Consider the following 20790-nt stretch of genomic DNA (forward strand, 5'->3'; position numbering starts at 1 on the left):
CAGGACGACGGAAGCAAAGTAAAGTCCAAAAACCGAAACAGAACAAGCGGCCAGTAATAACCAAAATCTTATCCGGAACATTTGTAACTGATAAGGCTTTTCGTCAATTACAAGAATTAAACATATCGGCCAGGGACCAATCTTCCACCACAATCCCCGTAACCGACTTAATTTCTAAAGATCCTTCCGCGTCATCCGATCTTATAGAAGAATACCCTCTTTTCGATACTCCAATACCTCCGAAGGATCGTGCAGCCTTCGGAGAAGTCCTTGAATCCCTCCATACACTGCTAGAATCTTCCACACACCCTTCTTCAAAGGATACAGCAATACCTGTCATCGATCTAACAGAATGTGAATCACATCCCTCTCCCCTTCCCATTTCATATTCGCCAACCATCACGGAGGAGCACATAATCTTCAATAAAACTTTCTGCACGACAGAGGAGATCAACATTACCCAAATTAACCAAACCATTTCATACACTTCCGACGTTGATAGTTATATATATGAATAATTCATAAAACGTTATTATAAAATTTAATGCTGTAAGAATAATACAGAAATATTGGGATAATTTACAAATATGTTTAAGCATTCATAGTAGAGAATGCCATTTCGTTTTTCTTAATTTATTAAAAATAAAATCTTACTCTATGTTTATATATATATATCGCTGTAGTTTATTCGAAATTACCCTCGACTCATTCCTCATCCCATGAAATCGCACGGTCCGATCCCAGATCAAAAGGATTAAGTTCCTTGACCTAAAAAGGGGACCGACGGAGACGTAGTCTCAGATCGGGTAATAGCGTCACACGCTGACGTTGACCCACATCTGTGACCTTATGCGTCTCTGACTTGTGGCACGCGATAGGCACGAGAGCGGTGTCAGTTGCGTCCTCCCATGCCCCCTCCTTAACACTTAAATTTTCCCATGTAATAAAGAATCCTGGGGCTTGGACGTAACATCAGTATTAATTTTAATAGAATTCTTATACTAAATTGTCTATTTTAACGTAAAACATTTTATTATTGAAAGATAATGAAATACCATGGAAAATGACTCATATATTATTGAAGATGCCAGTTTAAAGTAAACATACACCAACAGTTCCCAACTTTATGTTTGACTTGAATACATCATTATGTATGCCAAGGTTTTTTACCATTTCATTATCTTCCAATAATAAAATGTATTACGCTAAAGTAGACAATATGGTAAGACAATGCAATAAGAATTCTTTTGAAATTAATACTGATCTTTTGTGATTCATTTTTGAAATATAAAAAACTGTTATTTCGATCTCTCACCAAGAATACTATATTTGATTCAAGATTTTGGAGCTCACATGTGTGTGAGTTAACCAGTTTTCAATCACGTGTATCTTCATAAGTATACATTTATAAATTATTATTATAATTAATAATTAATATTGTGAGGAACGATTGTTCTGTTAATCAATTTCTTAATAACATTATACCAATAAAATCTATTACATATAATCAATAATCAAATACACTAATAAACGTAATTTCTGAAAAAAATGATTGAAATCATTTAAATTATTTATATATTTTGCAGGTACACAATTTAGAAGTAATTGATCAAAATGGTGTTCAATTTGGAGGAGGAAATACCATAAAACAATAATAGATAATATAAAGACATTAAATCCGAGTACATTGAAAGTTCTTGATGCCAGTGCTATAATCTTGGATGTGACTAATGCAAAGCTTATCGACAATAATGTTGCTCCAAATAAGAGTGGTATCAAAATAGTTGACAAGCGCAGTAGTACATTACAATAATAAAAGTACATTAAATTTTGAAGGTAATGCAATGCAACCGACACTTTCGGCGTTAGAAAACAAACTGATACATCATTGAAGGTGCTAGTTCAAAGTGAAAATTCATAAAATGTATATCCTTTTGTTGCATATATACGTAATAATGATTTAACAACACATGCACACTAGATGTTTATAAAAATAATGTTAAATCATTATTATTTCGTATATATGCAACAAAAGAATATACACTTTATGTATGTTTACTTTGAACTGGCACCTTCAATAATATATGAGTCATTTTTCATGGTAATAATGTATCCTCACAATATTAGTTATTAACAAATTAAAATTAACAATAAACCTTCTTTCTAATGTTCAGTATTAAGAACTTTTTATGATTTCTCTTTCTTGGTGATAGTATCCGAACGGTGCTTTTCCAGTATATCTACATTGACGTTCTCTAAAATATTTTAACATAATACATTCTATTATTGAAAGATAATACAATGGAAGTGAATATTTATTATTTCTAATGTCAAAATCTTTTACATATACATAATCAAATACACTAATAAACGTAATAAGTGTTTTGGTATAATTTTATTACGAAATTGATTAACAGAACAATCGTTCCTCACAATATTAATTATGAATTAGAATAATATTTTGAAAATATATACTTTATGAAGATACACGTGATTGAAAACTGTAACTCACACACATGTGCTCCAAAATCTTGAATCAAATATAGGGTAAATCTTCGGAATAGGGGAAGCAACTCCGATCTTCTTGACCTTGACATATGTTGTCAAGGTCATGACCCTGAGTAACTTTGCCTTAACAACTAGCCGTCGCTCGCCTTTCGTTAAAAAGATATTAACAAAAAAAGTTTCAAAAAATAACGTACTATTATACTGCTGTATATAATAAAAGAAACATTACTAAATGACAATAATGTTAAATAAACGTTGAATATCTATGGAGAATTATGTTACGATTCTAACGGATACAAATTACTCATTATTTCAAAAAATCGTTCAATACGTTTGTCAAAAGTATACAGTCCTTTGAACAAAAATTCAGCTATGTAATGTTCATAATTGTACTCTCTTGTACCAAAATAGTACATTAGGAATGTCATGAACTTAAAAGAACTTTCACGCGAATCACAACTCACCCTCTCCTTCCCCACCCCCTGCACAGGGGCACACGACTTCTATGATAGTACTGTCGGGGCAGACCTCTGACGACGATGTGGGTGCGGGGGGGGGTGGCCGGAGGCCGAAGGCCGAAGGCCGCCCCCTTGCACCCGCCCGTGTGTGTGTGTGTGTGTGTGTATTCCACTCGTTATATAACGATTATAAGTCTATTACTTGATGTTTTACACACGCACTCACGCACGCACGCACGCACGCACGCACGGGCGGTTGCAAGAGGGCGGCCTTCGGCCTTCGGCCACCCCCCCGCACCCACACCGTCGTCAGAGGTCTGCCCCGACAGTACTATCATAGCAACAGTATAATCGTAGAAGTCGTGTGCCTCTGTGCAGGTGGGGGGGAGGTAAAAGTTACTTCGCGTGGAAGGTCAAAATCTATGTAGAATAGTATTTAATACTGTATATATGTATAGCAGAAATAGGACGTTATTTTTGAAACTTTTTTTGTTAATATCTTTTTAACGAAGGGCGAGCGACAGCTAGTTGTTAAGGCAAAGTTACTCAGGGTTATGACCTTGACAACATATGTCAAGGTCAAGAAGATCGGAGCTGCTTCCCCTATTCCGAAGATTTACCATAATTTTTTATATTTCAAAAATAAATCATGAAAGATCAGTATTAATTTTAATAGAATTCTTATACCAAATTGTCTATGTTAACGTAATACATTTTTTTACTGAAAGATAATGAAATAGAAATGAATATGTATATAAAAAACCTTGGCATACATAATGAGGTATTCAAGTACATGTTCCAGTTAATCTTAGTCAATTCATGAAGTTCGGAACTGTTGGGTATTACTGAAGAAGAAGAGAAGGGAACTATTGTTTTTTTTATCTTATTATTTTCTTAAATCTAATGACACGTATCATTTGTCGTCTGCTGCAAGGCGAGTAATACGCAGGCGCTGACGTCGCAAACCGGAAAGTGGGGTTAGAACACCGTTAGAACGCCATATTGACAATCGAAACGGGGACACTTTTCAGGCGATCAGGCTATGGAGATTCTACTCCTTCTTAATACTCCGTGCTCGCGAGAGAATAGTAACGATCTTGTATGCTCGAGAATTCGGTTTGATGTCCTTCATTTGGATCTAGTACCGCGAGTTCGTCGTTACTGTCCTCAAACGCATGATAAAGTTCGGTAACGCGTTTCATTCTCAATTTTAATGAGACGTTATCGTACTTGCCCTTTTCGAGAATATTACTTAAACCCGTTATTTGGGACTTCGACGACATCCGCTTTTTAAATATTAATAATTTAAATTTATCTGCCATTTTCGTATAATTGAGAAAAAATGTGAAAAATCGAATGACTTACTAAAAGGTTGTAAATCGGTAATTCTCGTGTCTCAACGCAATCGGAGATTTGAACTCGTGGATGTGTGGAAAGTGATGTTCACAGTCTGATGACCTTCGCGTAGAACGGAAGGCTGTAAGACCTCACAGGAGGCACCAAAAACCGTTTCGTACTCACAAGGAACACTACCCAAGTGTGACATGCCGATTTGGCTGCAAGTTGGCACATTTTTAGAACTCGAAAAAAATAATCGATACGTATTTTTTTTATCGGCAAAGAAGAAGGTTTAAGGGTTGAAACTACCCCCTGTATTGCTCAAAAACCCCTAAAATGCATAATAATATGCACGCACATGTTAAGTAAAACTAATTTGGTTCGCCATTTTGAATCCTCCATTTTGAATTTTGTAAATTTTACCTCAGATTCTAAATCAGCGACCCAAAAACCCGTTTACATACCAAGTTTTATGAAAAACCAAAAAATTTTGTAAAATTTGGTCCGCCATTTTGAATTTTGTAAATATGACTTCAGATTTGAAATCGGCGACCCAAAAAACCCCAAGATACCAAGTTTTATGGAAATTAGTTTTACTTAATATGTGCGCGCATATTATTATGCATTTTAGGGGGTTTTTGAGCAATACAGGGGGTAGTTTCAACTCTTAAACCTTCTTCTTTGCCGATAAAAAAAAATACGTATGGATTATTTTTCCGAGTTCTAAAAATGTGCCAACTTGCAGCCAAATCGGCGTGTCACACTTGGGTAGTGTTCCTTGTCAGTTGGATACTATTAATATTTGCACTGTCTTTTCGTTTATAGAGTTTATTTACAGCAATTTACAAAATGTACATATATATATATACAGAACGATGATACGTAGACACTTCGCGTTTTTATTCAGTTATGCCACCATAGCTCGCGACGTACGCCTGGGGGCAATGTGATGCCCTGAGTCGCTGATGACACGCCTGGGGGTGCTGCGTATTCACCCTGATTCGATAGTCAGACGGTACCGTGATAACGCCTAGGGGCTGTTGCCCTAAATCACGGTTAGCACACACGCTAGAGCTCACTCGAAACGTAAAGAGAACTGCTGACTTAACTCAGACGAGGAGATGTGACCTGTCGCACGATCAGCGGTCGAATGTGACTTGTCGGCGGTAATGATCCCCATGCAGCCTTTTCTTCCGAGTACCGATTAGTTGAATTTCCCGTAACATAATTATGACGGAGTCTCGGCGACATCGCGACGACGAAGCCGTGACGACGTAGCGGCGACAGAGAGGCGTGGAGGAGGGGGTTACCTTTCGTGCTTAAGGAGTCTTCTATCGATGCCGCAACCGACTTCTGTTATGTTTTTTGTGAGCCGAGACTGATTTCTGAATATACGCTTTGATGCACGTTAATGCGTGTGTGCTTGTATTAATTCGTCTGACGTCCATCAAAGTCGTGCACGACATTTAGAACTCTACGCTTTTGAGGCTTTAGTAGACAAACCAGATGTGTATGAAATCCACAGACACGGTCATCGGTGGGGACAGCCAATCGCGTGGCTGCTCTATGCTTGTGTGCGTGACTTCTTTGATTGTGTGTGTGTGATTTAGAAAGCGAAACGCGGTTTTTTCAAGGTCACGCGCCTGTGATGGGGGCGCCGGTCGGTTGCCACGGGAACGCTGTCGTCGCGCTCGACGCTGACGGCGGAGCGAGGTTAAGACGCGCGCTGACGGGCGGAGCGAGGTTAGGGCGCGCGCTCGACGCTGACGGCGGAGCGAGGTTAGGGCTCACCCTTCGCGAGGTTCCCGCGCTCTTCGCGCGTGCGCGCGCACGCCGCCATCGTCGTTTACTTGAAATTTTGTTCCGCTCTCGGGAGACAGTGTCTCGACGCGCGAGTGCGATGCGCTCGTAATCTCAGGTCGCGCGACCCGATCAAAAGGTCGCGATAACGCTATCTACACGGTGACAAGGTCTAGCGAAGAGTCTATGTTGCGCAGGACAGAGTCGAGCCAATTATTTTTGGTCGCGCGTGCGCGCAGAGATTCTCGCCGCCATCGTCGTTTACTTGAAATTTTGTTCCGCTCTCGGGAGACAGTGTCTCGACGCGCGAGTGCGATGCGCTCGTAATCTCAGGTCAAAAGGTCGCGATAACGCTATCGACACGGTGACAAGGTCTAGCGAAGAGTCTATGTTGCGCAGGACAGAGTCGAGCCAATTATTTTTTGCAAGAAGATAGTAGGATATGACATCGAGATACGAATAACTTATTATAATGTAAATTTTTAAATTTTATTTGATACGAAACGGTTGTGTAGTGTACAATTGATGCATTCAGCATGTTGTTCCATCATGGTCACGCGTACCTCGGAGAAAATCGTTTTAATAAAAAAATATTGTGACCTCGTGACGGATGAGAATCGTACTGTCAGCAGTCGATGTTATCATCGTAGATAATATTATACAATGTGAAAGAAAGAGAGACATCGCATCCGACATGATGAGAGAGGTCTCGTTTTTTTTCCCACGGTGTTTGGTATAAAAGGGCGAGACATCTTTTAGTGTCGTCAGTGTAGTTATTCTGTTGATCGAATGCACAAAGCGATGGATTCTCAGAGTAAGAGTAATCACGATGAATTGTCGATTGTGTTGAACGAATCTACGAATGACGATTTCGTTGTTGACGACGATGACGAGGACGAAGATCTGATGTTGGTTAATGCGTCAGCTATCGGTTCCTTACTTGATGTGATACACAGCACGTGGATTGAACACATTTTAATAATGAAAAATTTGAAAGCAACATTAGCATGCATACACGTTTACATGTCTAAGCAATCAAAAGAGGATTCTAATACTACGCGCTTGAAGGAGGCTCAGACAATGAAGAATGCTCTATTAATGTTTAACGAGTTTCTGAAGAAAAAAGGTTGCACGAATATGAATTATTCCGCGAAAGAGCTTCATCGGTTTCTCGCGATGTCTGAAAATAAGCCGTTGCGTTCCATGTTTATGGATATTTTTATCAGTGCTGATAATTACTTTGAATGGATAAAAGATTTGAAGGAGTCTATCAAACGTCAAGTGTCGACGGTATGTGAAGTATTGAAGAGAAGAGTCGATGCAGAGGCTTCGTCGGATGGAATCGGAGGTGTGGAGACACTCTTCGCCTCAGCCGTTAAACGAAGCAGGACCGACGGACTTTCTCAGTACGTCACTAAATTGGACAATGGTCGTATTTACACCGCGAGATCACCGGAGATGGACACCGGACACAAATTGATTCGACTTGACATTTACAATGTCAACGATATCGAGGGGAAGGAAAAACGTCAGTGGTGGAGACACGCGAAGATTCGATCGCAATTTTTGACACTTTCCAGCACAGATCGTAAACAGCTCATGGTGGATCGTCTTTTGGATTGTGTCGCCGACGATTTGATGAAAATACCTGGAATAACGAAGGAAGTGAATAATGTGTATTTTTAAATGGATGAGTGTTCTCTTTCATCAGTTTTTAAAACGCAGATATATCTATTGCTTAATACTTCCCCCGTCGACCACATCCGCTGTGCAACTGAATAAAAAAAAAAGAGGGACATATCATGCAACGTTACTATCAGACGAGCACTCGCAATGAAAACTTCTCGTCAACATGACGCCAACATTTGTCGATTTGCAGGGTACGTGTGTATTTTATTTTCCTTTTTTCATATTTCATTACTTATGTACTAATTTATTATTTTTCGTTTTTGTTAAGGATTTGTCATCAATAAACGTTTTGTCGTGAAAGAGGTTGCCGTTTTGAAAAAGGGAACGATTCTTACACATTATATATTTTTTCACCCAATACCATGGAGATTGTTGTCCAAAGCCGATCAGACGCACGCCTCGTGGCTGATGGCGAATCATCACGGATTGCTGTGGAATGATGGAATGGTGCCCTATAGAATGGCCACTCGTTTGATTTGTGAGGCTGTTGTCGGAGAGAACGAGTCCGTCATCGTTTACGTGAAAGGTTTCGAAAAGCGTGAGTGGCTCGTCGATATATTGAACAACGACGAGATTATCATCGAAACGATCGATGGTGTAGAACCGCTTGAGAATTTAGACGATAGTGGTACCATGCGTTGTGGTAAACACGTTAAATGTTGCGCTCTACAGAACGTATTGAAGTTGTATAAGTGGTGGTTGAAGGAGAATAAATAGTATAAAATATGGATGTTTTATTTTTATTAATATGATGTTGTAGCACGACATATTCGAGGGTGTAGAATACAACTATTGATGTCATTTTAAAATAACTTTATTTGTAATGTACAGGGTTGTAATAAACAATTTTGAGAGGGTGAGGTATTTTCTGCAAAAAAAACAATATTTTTGTTAATTTTTTCTACGTTTTAAAAACTCACATTACTTACAATTCCAATCCTCATACGGCTCTTCTCCGAATTTCTTCCCTCCACATGAAGAACATATCCTCTTGATTTCTTCTCCTTTTAAATTGCATGTCGTTCATACGACGAATGTTTATGAATCTGTTAATTTCTATGCTTCACAACGATATTTCGTGTAATTGTTACAGTAATGTATACAATGTATAAATATAATTTACAAATTAGAAAATTACAACTTACCAAAGGATTTATTTGTATTCTTACTTCATATCGTAATTGCAAGACTTGCTCATTTTGTTGAACAAAAAAACAGCGAAAAACGGATAGCGTGATATAAAAATTTTTTTTATCGAAAAAAACACGAAAACACATGTTGCAATACACATCGTTCGTGATTATTTGTGCGGAAAATTTCGACGAGTCTAACGAAATTAATCTTACATACAAGAGGTCACATCCGGTGGCACGTGACGCGCTCAGAATCGGTTATTTTCACAATTGTGATAAAATTTGCGCAAAATGCGTGCTATTGCGAGATAAGATATTTTTTTGCTCTTGATTTTTCCAACGATGAGCGATATATAAACACGCGTTGTCAAGATTCCTTTCAAATAAGAATCGTGTTATGTCGAGTGAGGATAGTGAATCGTCTTCGTCTCGCGTATCTTCTCGTCGCGAGTTATTCGCGACGTTAACAACGGTCTGTATTGTTTCGAGTGTCCATTAATGCTTAATGATTTTGCATTCATTCCAAAAGAGAAGAGTAATTGGAATGTAGCTACTCATCATTTACGGAGAGCGATCGGATTTCAATGTCCGCGAGAGATTCTGTGGATTAAAACGTTAATAGCATTGGAGAATCGTGGGAAAAATTACGAGGCTGCTGCTACGAATTGGGCGTGTAGAACTTACGGTAAAGGCAAACGCGCTCGAGGTATAATTGAAAAAATCGAGTTTTCCGTACCATTAGACAGTCGCGGTGAAACTTTGTGGTTACCTAAACGAGGTGGAAAAAAATGGAGGATCTGTTGTATTGCACGACGAGCATCGATACGCTGGAGGCGTATCAAGCATGGGAGATAAAATGTGTTGAGTATCTTGATTATTTAAGAGAGGTATGTCGTAACACGAGTCAACCGATATCTACTGGTTTGATAAATTCGTCGATCGCTAAAATAGCGCGATTGGAGTACGTGAGGAGTACCTTACGACCTCGTTTTGTACACGAGGGTTCCGGTCATGCTGAATCGTCGAAGACGGGATTATCATGGATGGAAATCGAAACGGCTTTCAATAATCGAGTGCTCACTGGTTGTGAATTCGAGTTACATTGAACCGCGACAATTTCTCACCGATGCGAGAGACACCGTTCTTGATCATACACGAGTAAATCTTCAGAGACACGCATGTTTAAAGGTGAATGCAACGTTCAATGGAGAATTCGTTGCAGACGACAAGAGATCCTTCAAGAGTATCACAACGAAAAATCATGAGCTGTATGGTGCGTCTGATTTGAAGGAGTGGTACGATGAGTATGTTATGGATGCAATTCTATCTGATCTGGAGGAGTTTCAGGAACGTGACAGCGGATGGGCATTATCACGCATATTGAATTTGATTGTAAACGTAAATAAATTTTATCCTATGCACGGTGGATGTCGCGTGAATGTACCTCGTCGTATAATTTCGAAGAGAGCGACTATCAATATCGAGACGTACGATAATGCCTGTTTCGCATGGGCTATAGTTGCCGCATTGTATCCTGCATCTACAAATGTTAATAGAACGTCACAATATCCTCATTATTCAGAGGTATTACAGCTGGAAGGTATTGATTTCCCCGTAACCTTGAAGCAAATCACGAAATTTGAACGTCTGAACGATGTCTCCGTAACCGTGTTTGTCGAGCGAGAGAGAGATGAAAAGAAAAGGATTACAGACAGCGATACAATGATCGTGCCTCTTCGTGTGACAAAGGTGAAAAGAAACAAACACGTGAATCTGTTGTACGTGCAACACGATGACAATGTCGTCGGACATTTTGTATGGATTAAGAATCTGTCGAGACTTCTCAATACTCAATTGAACAGGAGTACCTGCAAGAAGTACATTTGCGAGAGGTAAGTACGTATGATGTTTAAGTTGAAAAAGTGTGCTGTATATGAAATTGTTATTTTGTTTTTTTTTTTAGAGATGTTTGCATTACTTCCAAACGAGTGAGAGACTGGCTCGTCATAATGTCGATTGCGCAAGATTGAATCAATGTACCGTTATTTTGCCTGATGAATACGACAAATGGTTGTCGTTTCGCAATCACAACAGAACGAAACGACTTCCCTTCGTGATATATGCCGATTTGGAGTGTATATTGGAAAAGACAGGGATCGATGATGAGCGTATCTCGAGATTCGTATATCAACATCATAAAGTCTTCAGCATCGGATACTACTTACATTGCGAGTTCGACGAAACAATGTCGAAATATAGACATTGTCGCGGAGCGAATTGCGTAGAATGGTTCGTAAACGAATTGTATCATTTGACGCATCGCGTAAAGTCGCTTTTCGATAGAAATACGCATATGAATCAGTTTACACATGAGCAATGGAAACAATTTACAGACGCGACTCATTGTCACATTTGTGAAAAACCATTCGAGGAGGAACATATACGCGTACGTGATCACTGTCACATAACCGGACGTTATAGAGGTCCAGCGCACTCCTATTGTAATTTAATTTATCAAGAATCGCGCTTTATTCCTGTGTTTTTTCATAATTTATCGGGTTACGACGCGCATTTTATTATAAAAGATATAGCAAACAGATATGATGGAAAGGTTTATTTGTTACCGGTAACGAAAGAGAACTACATAGCGTTTACGAAATACGTTAAAGATACAGCAAGCGGATCGTGGAGGGGTACAGACATCATGCAGTTACGTTTCGTGGACTCGTATAAATTTCTCAGTTCTAGCCTCGAGAAATTGGTTTCCTATCTCGACAAGAGTAAATTAAAAATTACACAATCGATATTTTCTAATCTGAACACACAGGAATTTGATTTTCTTACGCGTAAAGGAGTATTTCCGTACGAATACGTTGACAATTTCGATAAGCTTAACGAGACGAGTTTACCACCACGCGAGGCATTTTATAGTTCATTGACCAACGAGGACGTTTCCGTCGATGATTATCAACACGCGACTGACGTGTGGCAACGTTTCCACATTAATACTCTCGGTGAATACAGTGATTTGTATCTGAAAACCGACGTACTTCTATTAGCGGATATTTTTGAAAATTTTCGCGACACGTGCATGGAGAGTTATGGATTAGATCCGACTTATTATTTCACTCTGCCGGGATACACGTGGGACGCTATGTTAAAGTATACCGGTGTTAAATTGGAATTGCTCACCGACATTGATATGGTATTGTTTGTAGAACGCGGCGTACGCGGTGGTTTAAGCCAATGTTCACATAGATATGCGCGTGCCAATAATGCGTATGTACCATCATATGACCCTTCGCAACCCTCTACGTATCTTATGTACTTCGACGTTAATAATTTGTACGGTTGGGCGATGATGGAACCATTACCACACGGAGAATTTCAATGGATAGACGACGTCGATTATTTTGATGTCATGTCGGTATCGGTAGAGTCTAACGTCGGTTACATTTTAGAGATCGACCTTGCGTATCCACAAAACTTGCATAACTCTCATGTCAATCTTCCGTTCTGTCCTACGAGAGAACGACCTCCTGGAGGAAAACGTTACGAAAAACTTTTGGCAACATTGTACGATAAGGAGCGTTACGTCATTCATTATCGCAATTTGCAGCAATGTATTCGACATGGTTTGGTCGTGACGAAAATTCATCGGATATTAAAATTTGCACAATCTCAATGGCTTCGAGGATATATAGAGCTAAATACGCGATTTAGAATGTCTTCGAATAACGATTTCGAGAGAAATCTTTACAAATTGATGAATAATGCGGTATTCGGAAAAACAATGGAGAACGTACGCGATTATAAAGACGTTCGACTTATAACACACTGGGATGGAAGATACGGTTTAGAAGCAATGATAGCGAAACCGAATTTTTGCAGTAGAAGTATCTTTTCCGAAAATCTGGTAGCCGTTGAGTTGCGTAAACTTGAAGTAAAGTTGAACAAACCGATATACGTTGGTATGTGTATTCTTGAAATATCAAGATTCGTTTGTATGAATTTCATTACGAGTACATGATACCGTTGTATCACGATAGGTGCACGATCCTATACACGGACACGGACAGTTTAATATATTTTTTGAAATGCGACAATGTATATGAGGATATGAAGTGTAATATCACGAAATTTGACACGAGCGATTATTCCGAGGATAATGTATACGATATTCCACGCCTTAATAATAAAATACCTGGTTTAATGAAAGATGAAAATAACGGTAGGGTAATGACTGAATTCATTGGTCTCAGAGCGAAGATGTACGCATTGAGAGTTGTCGGTAGTAATGATGTAAAAAAAATAAAGGGTGTCAAGAAAAGCGTGGTCGCGAAAACGATAGCGTTTGACGATTATGCGAAATGTTTGCATGACGCGTACGAACAGTCGAGGCGTCAATCGCGCATTCAATCGTCGTTGCACGAGGTGTATACGGTTCTCGAAACAAAACTTGCTCTCAGTCCGTACGATGACAAACGATACGTCTTACCTGATTCAATTGCTACTCTACCTTGGGGACATTATAAAATACCACAAATCTTGGATACACAATAAAGTAACCTTATAATAAGATGCTTTTTTATTGCACGATTATTATATCTTTTGGGAAGATGCGTTCAATCAAACGAATGTTATATGCTATTATTGGATATATTACGAACAATTACTCATGTAATATGTATTAATATAGTTTTATTATGGAATAAATACATCCCTTTACACAATATCAGCTTTATTTATCCACGAATTATGTGAGTTGTCCATTCCTAACCATTTCACGTATACTTCGTTGCCTCGTTTACGTAATACTTTCTCCACAAGATAGACGTCCGGATTGGACACTCGTTGCAGTTCGTATTCGTAAAAACCACCGGCTATCGGCTTTCCTCGATAATCTCTCAGCAGATACGTTGCAGGATTCGTACGTTGCACTTTGGCGATATGGAAGATCTCGGTCGACCAATTTGGTGTGTATCCTTTTTCGAAAATGGTCTTAAATTTACTAACACGTACTGGATCGTCTATCTTGAATTTCGTCGGGGGAGCAATTTTCACGTGACTGTACACCGTCGACAAGAGACGTTTTGCAACGGGAAGTGTGACGTCTATCGGACGCATTCCAATGGTTCGATGTCTACGACGATTATAATCTGACAGTAGACGCGACAATTCGTCGATCCATTTGTACGCGCCGTTCAACGTGAATACTTTCCACATGTTATTTTTGAGAGTACGGTTGAATCGTTCCACTACCGACGCTTTCATTACCGAATACGTCGAATAGTGATTTACGTTGTATTTCTGCAAAAGTTTCTGCACAGTGGCGTTGTAGAATTCCTTTCCTTGATCCGTCTGTAGATTCCTCGGATATCGTTTGTCCTCGCGAAATATTTTGGAGAACGCCGCGGTCACGTCGCTTCCGCTCTTGGTCTTGAGTGGTAATGCCCACGCGTACTTACTCAAAACATCGATAACAGTTAAAATGTAGTTACAACCTTTATTCAATCTCGCGTAAGGGCGCATCTCAACTACATCTGCCTGCCATAAATCGTCACGACCACGCACGACGACTCGACGTCGTGGAAAGTTTCTCCGCGCGGGTGCGTGAAGCTCCTCCGCGACTCTCCGTTTCTCGACACTCATCACTTGACGTTATAACATTTACGCGTGTCTTTTAAATAATCCTCTCCTATCATTTTCACGTTAATCACGTCTGTTTTGTATCGTGCGAGACTTTGATTTACCAACATGTTATCCAATTCATACGTTCCTTATTACTGTTGCTCAATCAACGATTCAATTTATGATAAATCCAGCCTCGTGAAGTTCCTCGAGTATCGACAGTATTTCGTTGTCGTGAGCGTTATTGCCAGCTGTACGAGAGGCATCGAGCAACTGAAGACGGTCCACCAACTCATTCGGATCGTCCCAATGAACGTAATCGACTTTGTCGTCGGTAACTCTCATAGTCGTCGGTACACCTGCACCCAAACTCATAGTTCGGTGTGCAGATACGAGTGGACCGATAATATACTTATATTTGTATCCCTTGTTACTTTTGACAGGCATTTCAGCGTTATGACGACGTCTATGTGCATTCGTTGTCAACAGTATACTCTTGTACGTTTGCTTATCGTTCTCGGTGTAGATGTCGTCGTCGGGAAGTCTCTTGAAAATTAATTCGTACAGACCTGGTGTACCCTTGTATCTGTTTCCATCGATTATTATGGTATCGTCTGTATCCACATCGAATTTTTTATCACCCATCATTGTACCGTTCTCATCGAAATAAACACCGTACACGAGATCGATTTCATTTCTCTTGTCACCACTCAGAAGAGCATTGATGTATATGTGTCCTAACGGTCCTAGCTGACTGTTTAATCTATCGCGACCCTGAGGTGTACTTAGAACTTCTCTAACAGACGTTTCGAGAGATGGATCAGTACCGTTGGAGGTTTCAAAAACTTCCTCATCCTGTGTCGAGGGGAAATGGTGTTGCGAATCTATCGACTTTGACATAACGTTCGACGACTGTTCTTTTAACGGAGATCGATTTTGTTTAATTTTCTTGGAAATTACATCATCATTATCATCGTCATCGTCATTGTCACTGTGCTCACGTTTACCTTTCAACGTTTTCACTTTCACGACATCCCTAATTTTCGACGATTTGTCTCGCTCGGTGATATCAACAATTTGTCTCAACGGTTCTACGATCGGTTTGAATTTTTTCTCCAGGGCAATTTCGCTCTCCATTATGCCCGTTTTCAACGCTCTGTGTTTCTTACGAATCGACTCACGTGTTTTCGCAATCAATTTTGCGGTTCGCTCACGTTCGGCGATGTTCTTCGTATCGTTCATATCGTTGCGACGTCACAATAGACACTGCACGATTCACAGTATCGCGAAATCGTCGAAGCCACGTCTGTACCTACCGTTATGTAACGCACTGTCCTTGTCGATAACTACGAAGCCGTATTTGCGTTGCCAACACAGATGACACAGCGTGCAAAATTTTTCATAAGACATATCGGTATTCACGTGATCGTTGTAAATGTGTTTCAGATTGGTACCATCTTGTTTGAATAGAATTAGAAAATTCGCATTGTCGCGTATGAGATGCTTTGGTATTTTCGCGTATGTTTGACAGAGATAAAAACAATCGATACTCGCATGTCGACCCATAGCGAAGTATTCCCTGATAGTATTCTGCTTGTCGCAGGCTACGTCGTCGAATACGAAAATCGAGTTCGGAAGCGCTTCGCCAGGTGGAATAATGTCGCCATTATTAGAGAACGCGTAGTAACCAATATCGTCGATGGATTCTAGCAGCTCCTCGAGATATCGATATTTAGGTTGAAACAAAGATTTCGAGTAAACGTAAATATTTTCGAAACGAAGACCATGTGGACTCTCTATCAAACTTAACAAAATATTCGTTTTACCGCAATTGGAGGGTCCGCAGATGATGCAACGCATCGTACTAGGTAGCGCAGAGCCGTGTCTGCACTTATCTCTGATGGGCCTTCTACAATAAGCCATAAGTCATAAATCAGAAGTCAGAAACTAGTTTCAAGCGAGTCAGTAATGCGTCATAAGATAGTAATAATCGATAGTCCGTGACTGAGTGGAGATGGCCAAATTCCATCTCTTCTGACTTAGAGCTTATGATTACGTTATGACTGACCAATCAAAAAGCAGTATGTGTCTGCCATTTTTTACGAGAAAACTGATTTCGTTAACCTAAAAACTGAATCGAGAATATTACGACAGAGAATACAACAGTTGCAAAGCTGCTTTTTCTGCTGAACGCAGCCATTGAGATCGAAGAAATTTATATCGTTATTATCGTATTATTAAAAATGGAATATGAATGTTTACAAGAAATTGATGACATGGAGCTCATCAAACTTGTCGAAGCTAATTGTTGCCTGTACAATAAAAGAATACGAAAGTTTAAGACTGCGGATAAAAAAGACATATGGACTCAAATAGGTGCCGCCCTAACCAACAAAAAAACGGGTAGGTATAATTTAAGAAAATATTGATACTAATTTAGATTTCATTGTTATTTTTTTTGTCTTTATATAAGGTGATCAAGCCCAAAGAAGATGGGACAGCCTAAGGACTATGTGGTCATGTCAACATAAAAAATATTATAAGCAAGGGCGATTAGGATCGGGTGCAAGTCAGGACACCCAGGAATTCCAGTATTATGGTGAAATGTCGTTCCTTATTCCACATTATAGTTCACAGCAGTAAGTATACAATATTATCTAATATTTTAGAGTTATATATATATTTTTCAAATGTTATATGTATGCTATATACATACACACATATGTATACATACACATACATATATGTATACATACATGTATGTGTATGTTGTTTATGTATATATATATATAACCTTCAATTGTTTTTTGTTATCAGAACCAAATCAAACATGAAGCGATCTGTATCATGTATTTCCAATGATGAATCAAGTGAATCGCAAATTGTCATCAATAAACCGTCACCTATAGTTATAGACAGTTCATCTATTCAGGACAGCCAGGATACTGACTTTGATACTGCACAGTTTGATGTAGACATGTATGAGTTCTTGTCTTTGGACAATGGTATATATTATTATATGTTATAAAATTGTTCTTATTAGTACTTTTCTTTCTAGTTTATGTTAATTAGTTCTTAAAGAAAACGTCCTAGTTGCACAATCTGTAATCTGAATAAATTATTTCAATGTCCTTAGTACAACAATCACATGCTTACATAGTTTGATCATGTGCAATCAGGATATGGATAACCAGGGTGTCAATCATCTTAAATGATTCTTATGAGTCACTTTCCACTTATTTTTTAGATGAGAATTGGTTACAACAATCATCACAAGAAAAGAATGAGATGCACAAATCTCACACAGAAGATCGTGTCCCTCTCTCCTCTACGGCGCATGCAGTATTGAATAAAATGTCATCAAAACAGTCACTCTTCAATAAAACTGGCACATTGGAAAAATACAAGCTGAAGGAAAACAAAAATGTAGTAGTACCAGAACCAGATAATTTTTATAAGAAAAGAAAAGTAAATATTGATAACTATATACATACAAGTGCTCAGTCACTGGAGAAAATGGCAAACACTATTGAAAATATTGTCTCACAAAAAGCTGTAGAAAAAGCTGCACCAAAAGCACATGTGTCTGAGAGTGACGATATTGATAAAGATATTTCTGACATGTTAAAATGTGCATATGTAGGTTTGAAACAAGTTAAATCCGATATGAGATTTAATTGTATAGTTGACGTATTGAAAGTAATTAACAAATATAAAGAGCAAGAATTACAGAATAATGATTAGAATAATTATTATTCTTTAATCATTGCTTATTACCTTATTACAACAGTTTTGTGAGAGAATATTCCGTCATTGCTCATTACAACTTCATTATATGCGATATCCATCCTTTTTATAAGGGTTTCTTTTATTTGTTTTTTAAAATATATATATTTATGTTAAAAATAATATTACGGTAAAAACTGTCGTAAGTTGTACGAATTTAATTATGTGTGTTGGCGTTTTCTAGCAAAGATAGTGTAACCTACTTGTTCAAAGTAAATATAAGGATGTAATGATCTACTGTGCTATTACTATTGTGCTTTGCTGGAAAACGCTCTGAGTATGTATACATGTATCACACATATATTCGTCAATATTATTAATTGTGTTACGTATTATTAATGGGTGCGTTCAGCGGACTCAACAGTTGAGTGAGCGCTCGCTATTATTGGTGTATTCTTTTAGATCATCCAATCAGAAATTTAGATCTAGAAGAATACACCAATAATAGCGAGTGCTCACTCAACTGTTGAGTCCGCTGAATGCGCCCAATGTGATTTGCATTTATGCAAAGGATTGTTTTTTTATGTAAATCATATATGGATGAGAGATATCGAGTAAAGTATCATATTATATTACTTTATATGTTAAATGTGAAATGTACTGTGAGTAGCTTTATTATATGTATTATCTCCTGTGATATACAATACATTATATATAATTCGAAAATATGTGAATTAAAATAGTTTAACAGGAAAATTCTTGAGGAACTTACAAAGAAACATACACAAATATTCTTTTCTTTTCTCATTTTAATTGTATGTTGTAATATGCAACAAAATAAAAAAAAAAAATTTTTTTTTTTAATAAATACTCCTATGAGAAGGTAGTAAAACATTTCCTTGTGACAGAAATCAACTTTTACGTTATGTGTACTGTATAAAGTATATGTATGTTCCTTTGAAAAAAGTATATATCTTTGCAATATCTATAGAATAAACATTTTTTTATTTTACTTATTTTCGCGATGTTTCACAAATGTTGCAATACTCTGTGTGATATTACTTGTTAGTATATATGTTTGTGAATACAGATTTGAAATAAATACTTATTTCTCATAAGCCTATTATGTTAATATTGAGATTAATAACATCAACTTGTAATTAATTGTGTATTGGCTAAGAAAGTATATGGAAAACTTTATATAATCAAATAAATATTTAAGCAGAATAAATTATTTTAAAAATAAGATATAAGTATTCGTTTTCTATATCACCATAAATAAGTATAATAGAATGAATAATACAAACTTCGAATCGAGTTATCATTTCTTATCAATCATTTTTGCTCAGTAAAGGACACTAAAGTAAAAAATTAAAAATATCGTCTTCATAAAAATGTAGGAAAATTGTTTTGTAAATAATTCTGCGTTAACTTTTCGTTTTTTAAGTATAATCTTTTCTGGCAGAAGTAAATTCACATCTTCTTTCTCTTTAGGCAGAGACGTTGCGATCTTCACGTCTGCAGTTTCTGTCAGAACTTCGAGATACGAGAAATGTGACATATTCCTCCACTGTATTAAAATTTCATTGTATTAATATTATTATGTAGATAAGAAACAGAAGTTATTCTACTTTCAATAAAACCATAAACAACTTTTTTAATACAGTTTGTATGTTACTTTACTCTAAAATGAACGGTATTAACTCGTTTAAAAAAGATGTCATAATATTATAGTTTAGTATACTGTACTTGTACTTTTACTGTGTATTTCGAGTGTACAAAAATGTGAATAATGTTTACATCGGATTTATAATAATTGGTATATTTCTTAATGCATGATGATATTGCCACAAAATCTCACCCTCTTCAGTAAGAAAATAGTCTCTTAATTTATCTCTTTGAATAATAGCTGCCCGGGTAGGATTATTTGCTCCAAGTCTGCCAGCTCGTTCCATCATGCCATGTTGTGGCACTTGAACTCTCCACTCTCCATTTTGTAACTCACCATTCGGTCCATATCCGTCAACAAGTCCTGAATTTAGATACATACATGTGGCAGGTAATGTATTTTTTCTCCAGAAGAAAATTGTGCAGACAAATGAGGGCCATAACAATGGACTCGGCAGTTTCTGGTTTACAGCATATGGAGTCTTTTAAAATAGTCCATTTTGAAACAAGTACACCGAAAGCATTCTCAATTACTCTACGAGCTCTAGATAATCGATAATTAAAAATTCTCTGTGGTATTGTAAGACCAGGTAGAGCGTCCAAATATTCATTATATCTTCTATTATCATCTTGTATATTATCATTTTCTACATCATTATTTGCTTCAAACGTTGCTTGTGATTGTGCTGTAGTTTGTTGCTGATGTGGAAGTCTTTTTGTCTTCGCATAGGGCCGCATTAAATAAGTTTTGAGTGGAAAAGCTTCATCGCCAACAAAAACAAATGGAAAGGGAGTATTTGTCCCTAATAATGGCTCTGGATGTGGCAAATCAATTAATC

At 37.8% G+C, this 20790-nt stretch overlaps 1 protein-coding gene across 1 annotated transcript; it reads left to right on the plus strand.

Annotated features, from left to right (window-relative positions):
* The first annotated feature begins 9937 nt into the window (after nt 1–9937).
* On the plus strand, nt 9938–12956 carry LOC108778117 (uncharacterized). Its single transcript, XM_018545217.1, has 2 exons — nt 9938–10818; nt 10892–12956. Exons 1-2 carry the CDS (start codon nt 9938–9940, stop codon nt 12954–12956), a joined length of 2946 nt encoding a protein of 981 aa, XP_018400719.1.
* The last annotated feature ends 7834 nt before the right edge of the window (nt 12957–20790 follow it).

This window comes from Cyphomyrmex costatus, unplaced genomic scaffold (genome assembly GCF_001594065.2).
Source record: "Cyphomyrmex costatus isolate MS0001 unplaced genomic scaffold, Ccosl1.0 scaffold481, whole genome shotgun sequence".
Taxonomy (NCBI): Eukaryota; Metazoa; Arthropoda; class Insecta; order Hymenoptera; family Formicidae; genus Cyphomyrmex; species Cyphomyrmex costatus.